This window comes from Oncorhynchus keta, chromosome 13 (genome assembly GCF_023373465.1).
Source record: "Oncorhynchus keta strain PuntledgeMale-10-30-2019 chromosome 13, Oket_V2, whole genome shotgun sequence".
Taxonomy (NCBI): domain Eukaryota; kingdom Metazoa; phylum Chordata; class Actinopteri; order Salmoniformes; family Salmonidae; genus Oncorhynchus; species Oncorhynchus keta.
Window position 1 is genome coordinate 134,531 of NC_068433.1, and position 8,660 is coordinate 143,190.

An 8,660-nucleotide genomic window follows, 5' to 3' on the forward strand; every position below is an offset into this window, starting at 1 on the left:
TACCAGGGCCCTATTCCCTATATATAGTCCACTACCTTACCAGGGCCCTATTCCCTATATATAGTCCACTACCTTACCAGGGCCCTATTCCCTATATATAGTCCACTACCTTACCAGGGCCCTATTCTCTATATATAGTCCACTACCTTACCAGGGCCCTATTCTCTATATATAGTCCACTACCTTACCAGGGCCCTATTCCCTATATATAGTCCACTACCTTACCAGGGCCCTATTCTCTATATATAGTCCACTACCTTACCAGGGCCCTATATAGTCCACTACCTTACCAGGGCCCTATTCCCTATATATAGTCCACTACCTTACCAGGGCCCTATTCCCTATATATAGTCCACTACCTTACCAGGGCCCTATTCCCTATATATAGTCCACTACCTTACCAGGGCCCTATTCCCTATATATAGTCCACTACCTTACCAGGGCCCTATTCCCTATATATAGTCCACTACCTTACCAGGGCCCTATTCCCTATATATAGTCCACTACCTTACCAGGGCCCTATTCTCTATATATAGTCCACTACCTTACCAGGGCCCTATTCCCTATATATAGTCCACTACCTTACCAGGGCCCTATTCCTATATATAGTCCACTACCTTACCAGGGCCCTATTCTCTATATATAGTCCACTACCTTACCAGGGCCCTATTCCCTATATATAGTCCACTACCTTACCAGGGCCCTATTCCCTATATATAGTCCACTACCTTACCAGGGCCCTATTCTCTATATATAGTCCACTACCTTACCAGGGCCCTATTCCCTATATATAGTCCACTACCTTACCAGGGCCCTATTCTCTATATATAGTCCACTACCTTACCAGGGCCCTATTCCCTATATATAGTCCACTACCTTACCAGGGCCTTATTCTCTATATATAGTCCACTACCTTACCAGGGCCCTATTCCCTATATATAGTCCACTACCTTACCAGGGCCCTATTCTCTATATATAGTCCACTACCTTACCAGGGCCCTATATAGTCCACTACCTTACCAGGGCCCTATTCCCTATATATAGTCCACTACCTTACCAGGGCCCTATTCTCTATATATAGTCCACTACCTTACCAGGGCCCTATTCTCTATATATAGTCCACTACCTTACCAGGGCCCTATTCCCTATATATAGTCCACTACCTTACCAGGGCCCTATTCCTATATATAGTCCACTACCTTACCAGGGCCCTATTCCCTATATATAGTCCACTACCTTACCAGGGCCCTATTCCCTATATATAGTCCACTACCTTACCAGGGCCCTATTCCCTATATATAGTCCACTACCTTACCAGGGCCCTATTCCCTATATATAGTCCACTACCTTACCAGGGCCCTATTCCCTATATATAGTCCACTACCTTACCAGGGCCCTATTCCCTATATATAGTCCACTACCTTACCAGGGCCCTATTCTCTATATATAGTCCACTACCTTACCAGGGCCCTATTCTCTATATATAGTCCACTACCTTACCAGGGCCTATTCCTATATATAGTCCACTACCTTACCAGGGCCCTATTCCCTATATATAGTCCACTACCTTACCAGGGCCCTATTCCTATATATAGTCCACTACCTTACCAGGGCCCTATTCTCTATATATAGTCCACTACCTTACCAGGGCCCTATTCCCTATATATAGTCCACTACCTTACCAGGGCCCTATTCCCTATATATAGTCCACTACCTTACCAGGGCCCTATTCTCTATATATAGTCCACTACCTTACCAGGGCCCTATTCCCTATATATAGTCCACTACCTTACCAGGGCCCTATTCCCTATATATAGTCCACTACCTTACCAGGGCCCTATTCTCTATATATAGTCCACTACCTTACCAGGGCCCTATTCCCTATATATAGTCCACTACCTTACCAGGGCCCTATTCTCTATATATAGTCCACTACCTTACCAGGGCCCTATTCCTATATATAGTCCACTACCTTACCAGGGCCCTATTCCTATATATAGTCCACTACCTTACCAGGGCCCTATTCCCTATATATAGTCCACTACCTTACCAGGGCCCTATTCCCTATATATAGTCCACTACCTTACCAGGGCCCTATTCCCTATATATAGTCCACTACCTTACCAGGGCCCTATTCTCTATATATAGTCCACTACCTTACCAGGGCCCTATTCCCTATATATAGTCCACTACCTTACCAGGGCCCTATTCTCTATATATAGTCCACTACCTTACCAGGGCCCTATTCTCTATATATAGTCCACTACCTTACCAGGGCCCTATTCTCTATATATAGTCCACTACCTTACCAGGGCCCTATTCTCTATATATAGTCCACTACCTTACCAGGGCCCTATTCCCTATATATAGTCCACTACCTTACCAGGGCCCTATTCTCTATATATAGTCCACTACCTTACCAGGGCCCTATTCCTATATATAGTCCACTACCTTACCAGGGCCCTATTCCTATATATAGTCCACTACCTTACCAGGGCCCTATTCTCTATATATAGTCCACTACCTTACCAGGGCCCTATTCCCTATATATAGTCCACTACCTTACCAGGGCCTATTCCCTATATATAGTCCACTACCTTACCAGGGCCCTATTCTCTATATATAGTCCACTACCTTACCAGGGCCCTATTCCTATATAGTCCACTACCTTACCAGGGCCCTATTCCCTATATATAGTCCACTACCTTACCAGGGCCCTATTCTCTATATATAGTCCACTACCTTACCAGGGCCCTATTCCCTATATATAGTCCACTACCTTACCAGGGCCCTATTCCTATATATAGTCCACTACCTTACCAGGGCCCTATTCCCTATATATAGTCCACTACCTTACCAGGGCCCTATTCCCTATATATAGTCCACTACCTTACCAGGGCCCTATTCTCTATATATAGTCCACTACCTTACCAGGGCCCTATTCCCTATATATAGTCCACTACCTTACCAGGGCCCTATTCCCTATATATAGTCCACTACCTTACCAGGGCCCTATTCTCTATATATAGTCCACTACCTTACCAGGGCCCTATTCTCTATATATAGTCCACTACCTTACCAGGGCCTATTCCCTATATATAGTCCACTACCTTACCAGGGCCCTATTCCCTATATATAGTCCACTACCTTACCAGGGCCCTATTCTCTATATATAGTCCACTACCTTACCAGGGCCCTATTCCCTATATATAGTCCACTACCTTACCAGGGCCCTATTCCCTATATATAGTCCACTACCTTACCAGGGCCCTATTCCCTATATATAGTCCACTACCTTACCAGGGCCCTATTCCCTATATATAGTCCACTACCTTACCAGGGCCCTATTCCCTATATATAGTCCACTACCTTACCAGGGCCCTATTCCCTATATATAGTCCACTACCTTACCAGGGCCCTATTCCCTATATATAGTCCACTACCTTACCAGGGCCCTATTCCCTATATATAGTCCACTACCTTACCAGGGCCCTATTCCCTATATATAGTCCACTACCTTACCAGGGCCCTATTCTCTATATATAGTCCACTACCTTACCAGGGCCCTATTCCCTATATATAGTCCACTACCTTACCAGGGCCCTATTCCCTATATATAGTCCACTACCTTACCAGGGCCCTATTCCCTATATATAGTCCACTACCTTACCAGGGCCCTATTCCCTATATATAGTCCACTACCTTACCAGGGCCCTATTCCCTATATATAGTCCACTACCTTACCAGGGCCCTATTCCCTATATATAGTCCACTACCTTACCAGGGCCCTATTCTCTATATATAGTCCACTACCTTACCAGGGCCCTATTCCCTATATATAGTCCACTACCTTACCAGGGCCCTATTCCCTATATATAGTCCACTATCTTACCAGGGCCCTATTCCCTATATAGTCCACTACCTTACCAGGGCCCTATTCCCTATATATAGTCCACTACCTTACCAGGGCCCTATTCCCTATATATAGTCCACTACCTTACCAGGGCCCTATTCCCTATATATAGTCCACTACCTTACCAGGGCCCTATTCCCTATATATAGTCCACTACCTTACCAGGCCCTATTCCCTATATATAGTCCACTACCTTACCAGGGCCCTATTCCCTATATATAGTCCACTACCTTACCAGGGCCTATTCCCTATATATAGTCCACTACCTTACCAGGGCCCTATTCCCTATATATAGTCCACTACCTTACCAGGGCCCTATTCCCTATATATAGTCCACTACCTTACCAGGGCCTATTCCCTATATATAGTCCACTACCTTACCAGGGCCCTATTCCCTATATATAGTCCACTACCTTACCAGGGCCCTATTCCCTATATATAGTCCACTACCTTACCAGGCCCTATTCCCTATATATAGTCCACTACCTTACCAGGGCCCTATTCCCTATATATAGTCCACTACCTTACCAGGGCCCTATTCCTATATATAGTCCACTACCTCCAGGGCCCTATTCCCTATATAGTCCACTACCTTACCAGGGCCCTATTCCTATATATAGTCCACTACCTTACCAGGGCCCTATTCCCTATATATAGTCCACTACCTCACCAGGGCCCTATTCCCTATATATAGTCCACTACCTCACCAGGGCCCTATTCTCTATATATAGTCCACTACCTTACCAGGGCCCTATTCCCTATATATAGTCCACTACCTTACCAGGGCCCTATTCCCTATATATAGTCCACTACCTTACCAGGGCCCTATTCCCTATATATAGTCCACTACCTTACCAGGGCCCTATTCCCTATATATAGTCCACTACCTTACCAGGGCCCTATTCCCTATATATAGTCCACTACCTTACCAGGGCCCACATGCAGCAAGTGTCAAAATACAGTAGTGAAAATACAGTAGTGAAAATACAGTAGTGAAAATACAGTAGTGAAAATACAGTAGTGAAAATACAGTACGCTGCATCTCAAAATGATCAAACGTAACAAAATAAAATAAATTTATCGTCAAATGTGATTTTATTAGTTTTTTTTTTCCTGCAGATAGTTTCATTCAAGAGTCCATTTTGTAGAAGACAACAGGTTTCAAATAATGTTAAACAACCTCAGCACATTCAAATGGTGTGTGTGTGTGTGTGTGGCAGTTCAAGTGTGTGTGTGTGTGGGGCAGTTCATGTAATAGTGTGTGTGTCCAGGTGATCAATCAGTGCTGTATACCGTGTTAGTGTACAGGCCCCTCCTGATCACGCCTGGCCGATACAGGCCCCTCCTGATCACGCCTGGCCGATACAGGCCCCTCCTCATCACGCCTGGTCGATACAGGCCCCTCCTGATCACGCCTGGCCGATACAGGCCCCTCCTCATCACGCCTGGCCGATACAGGCCCCTCCTCATCACGCCTGGCCGATACAGGCCCCTCCTCATCACGCCTGGCCGATACAGGCCCCTCCTCATCACGCCTGGCCGATACAGGCCCCTCCTCATCACGCCTGGCCGATACAGGCCCCTCCTCATCACGCCTGGCCGATACAGGCCCCTCCTCATCACGCCTGGCCGATACAGGCCCCTCCTCATCACGCCTGGCCGATACAGGCCCCTCCTCATCACGCCTGGCCGATACAGGCCCCTCCTCATCACGCCTGGCCGATACAGGCCCCTCCTGATCATGCCTGGCCGATACAGGACTGGCCGATACAGATGACCCAGTGCTAGAAGGTAAGCGGGGGTTTTCTATCGATATAGAGCCAGCTATGGGTGATGATAAAGGACTGTTAGAATGGTGGACAATGGGTGATACTGCACTAGAGTTGTGATGTACAGGACTGGCAGAGTGACCTATAGGATCAGCAGAGTGACCTATAGGACCAGCAGAGTGACCTATAGGATCAGCAGAGTGACCTATAGGATCAGCAGAGTGACCTACAGGACCAGCAGAGTGACCTATAGGAGATATAGGACTAGCATAGTGACCTATAGGACCAGCAAAGTGACCTATAGGACCAGCAAAGTGACCTTCAGGAGATCTAGGACTGTCAGAGTGACCTTCAGGAGATCTAGGACTAGCAGGGTGACTTACAGGAGATATAGGACTAGCAGGGTGACTTACAGGAGATATAGGACTAGCAGGGTGACCTACAGGAGATATAGGACTCGCAGGGTGACCTACAGGAGATATAGGACTAGCAGGGTGACCTACAGGAGATATAGGACTAGCAGGGTGACCTACAGGAGATATAGGACTAACAGGGTGACCTACAGGAGATATAGGACTAGCAGGGTGACCTACAGGAGATATAGGACTAGCAGGGTGACCTACAGGAGATATAGGACTAGCAGGGTGACCTACAGGAGATATAGGACTAGCAGGGTGACCTACAGGAGATATAGGACTAGCAGGGTGACCTACAGGAGATATAGGACTAGCAGGGTGAACTATAGGAGATATAGGACTAGCAGGGTGACCTACAGGAGATATAGGACTAGCAGGGTGATCTACAGGAGATATAGAACTAGCAGGGTGACCTACAGGAGATATAGGACTAGCAGGGTGACCTACAGGAGATATAGGACTAGCAGAGTGGTTGTCTGTGAATGATTCAGAACTCGGAGAGTGATTGGCTGACGGTGAAACAGGGCTGTTGAAGTTAGTCTCTCCCTCAGAGGACCAGGGAGTCGGTGTGTTCTCTCTGGCCGTCCAGGCGTTCTCCCTGGCGTTCTCTCTGGCCGGCCAGGCGTTCTCTCTGGTGTTCTCCCTGGCGTTGTCTCTGGCCGGCCAGGCGTTCTCTCTGGCGTTCTCCCTGGCGTTCTCTCTGGCCGGCCAGGCGTTCTCCCTGGCGTTCTCTCTGGCGTTCTCCCTGGCGTTCTCCCTGGCTTTCTCTCTGTAGTCCGGTGTGGTTGAATTACGGCTGTGGTTAGGGTCTGGGTTCAGGTTAGGGAGTGTGATGTGTTCTAGGTCCTTTAGGATGGTCGCTAGGAGATGAGAGTCAGAGGTCGCGACCCCAGGGTCACAGGTAAGATTGACCTGGGGGAGAACATAACCGTCTGCGTCCTGGGGACGGTCGACCGCATTTGCATTAGTGTTTGTGTTCAGAACGCGGTCCTTGACGTTGACAGAAACGTCAACCACACAGTCGTCATCGAGCTCCGTTTTATGGTCGATTCCGTCATTGTGGTCAATGTCCGAGTTATGGTCCGAAACGCTCAGAGAACGGTCGAGAACATCGACAGCAAAATCACTGATATCAACCCCCATGTCCAGGTTGTGGCCGCCTAGTGGAAGACCAGGCACGGTCAAAGAACGGTCAGAGAAATCCAGAGCGCGGTCATCTTCCAGACTGGTCTTTTGGACTGCGTGTTTGTTGTCACTGTCGCTGTCTATAGTGATGACCATGGGAGAGCGTTGGAGGGTGCGGTCGTGACGTTGTTTTCTCCGGTGTTTGCCGTCGCGTTTGTGGTTGTGTTTGGGTCGTAAGGGGCTAGCGGTGGTCACGGTCATGCCTTCATAGATGATTTCGACACTGGGGCTGCGGGACTGACGCCTCCTCTTCTTCACACTGGGGACGGACGGACAAAGAGTCAGAGATAACCTACCTAGTGAGAACACACTACAGGAGACATTTGTTAGGAATACAAATCAACAGTGGCCAAGTACCAAATAACAAATAAAATAATAATAATAATAATAATAAACTCTTTGGACCTCCAAGCTAGTTCCATTTTACATTTTATTTTAAATATCACATTTATTCATTGTTCCCTCTAAATCAGGGACTGATCGCAATTAATAATCACATTTATTCATTGTTCCCTCTAAATCAGGGACTGATCGCAATTAATAATCACATTTATTCATTGTTCTCCTCTAAATCAGGGACTGATCGCAATTAATTATCACATTTATTCATTGTTCCCCTCTAAATCAGGGACTGATCGCAATTAATTATCACATTTATTCATTGTTCCCTCTAAATCAGGGACTGATCGCAATTAAATATCACATTTATTCATTGTTCCCCTCTAAATCAGGGACTGATCGCAATTAATAATCACATTTATTCATTGTTCCCTCTAAATCAGGGACTGATCGCAATTAATTATCACAAAAATTCATTGTTCTCCTCTAAATCAGGGACTGATCGCAATTAATAATCACATTTATTCATTGTTCCCTCTAAATCAGGGACTGATCGCAATTAAATATCACATTTATTCATTGTTCCCCTCTAAATCAGGGACTGATCGCAATTAATTATCACATTTATTCATTGTTCCCCTCTAAATCAGGGACTGGTCGCAATTAAATATCAGGTAGAACACTACCCACAAGGCTCTGGTCTAAAGTAGTACACTACCCAATGTTAATATTGTATTTTTTTAGCAAAAATATCTAAATAACCGGTTTCCGCTTTGAGGTATTTTGTGTAGATTGATGAGGATGTTTTATTTAATCCATTTTAGAATAAGGCTGTAACGTAACAAAATGTAACAAAATACTTTCTGAATATAAGGAATAAGGTAACATTTCTCCAGTACGTTATGGTATAGACTAGACCCTCTCCAAGACCCAGTCCTCCTCACCTCTCTTCCAGACTGCCTCTGCTCTTCCGGGGGCTAGCGGTGGCCTCTGTCCCGCCTCGTCCCCTCTCTCGCTCACCCCCTCGCCCCCTCTCTC

General features: G+C 46.4%; 1 protein-coding gene across 1 annotated transcript; it reads right to left on the bottom strand.

Moving 5' to 3' along the window:
* Positions 1 to 4,985: 4,985 nt before the first annotated feature.
* LOC118376693 (serine/arginine repetitive matrix protein 1-like) lies at positions 4,986 to 8,658 on the bottom strand. Its single transcript, XM_052458759.1, has 4 exons — positions 8,567 to 8,658; positions 6,512 to 7,542; positions 6,182 to 6,211; positions 4,986 to 6,121 (listed from the first exon to the last, which is right to left on the bottom strand). Exons 2-4 carry the CDS (start codon positions 7,482 to 7,484, stop codon positions 5,211 to 5,213), a joined length of 1,914 nt encoding a protein of 637 aa, XP_052314719.1. The 5' UTR covers positions 7,485 to 7,542; positions 8,567 to 8,658; the 3' UTR covers positions 4,986 to 5,210.
* Positions 8,659 to 8,660: the final 2 nt, after the last annotated feature.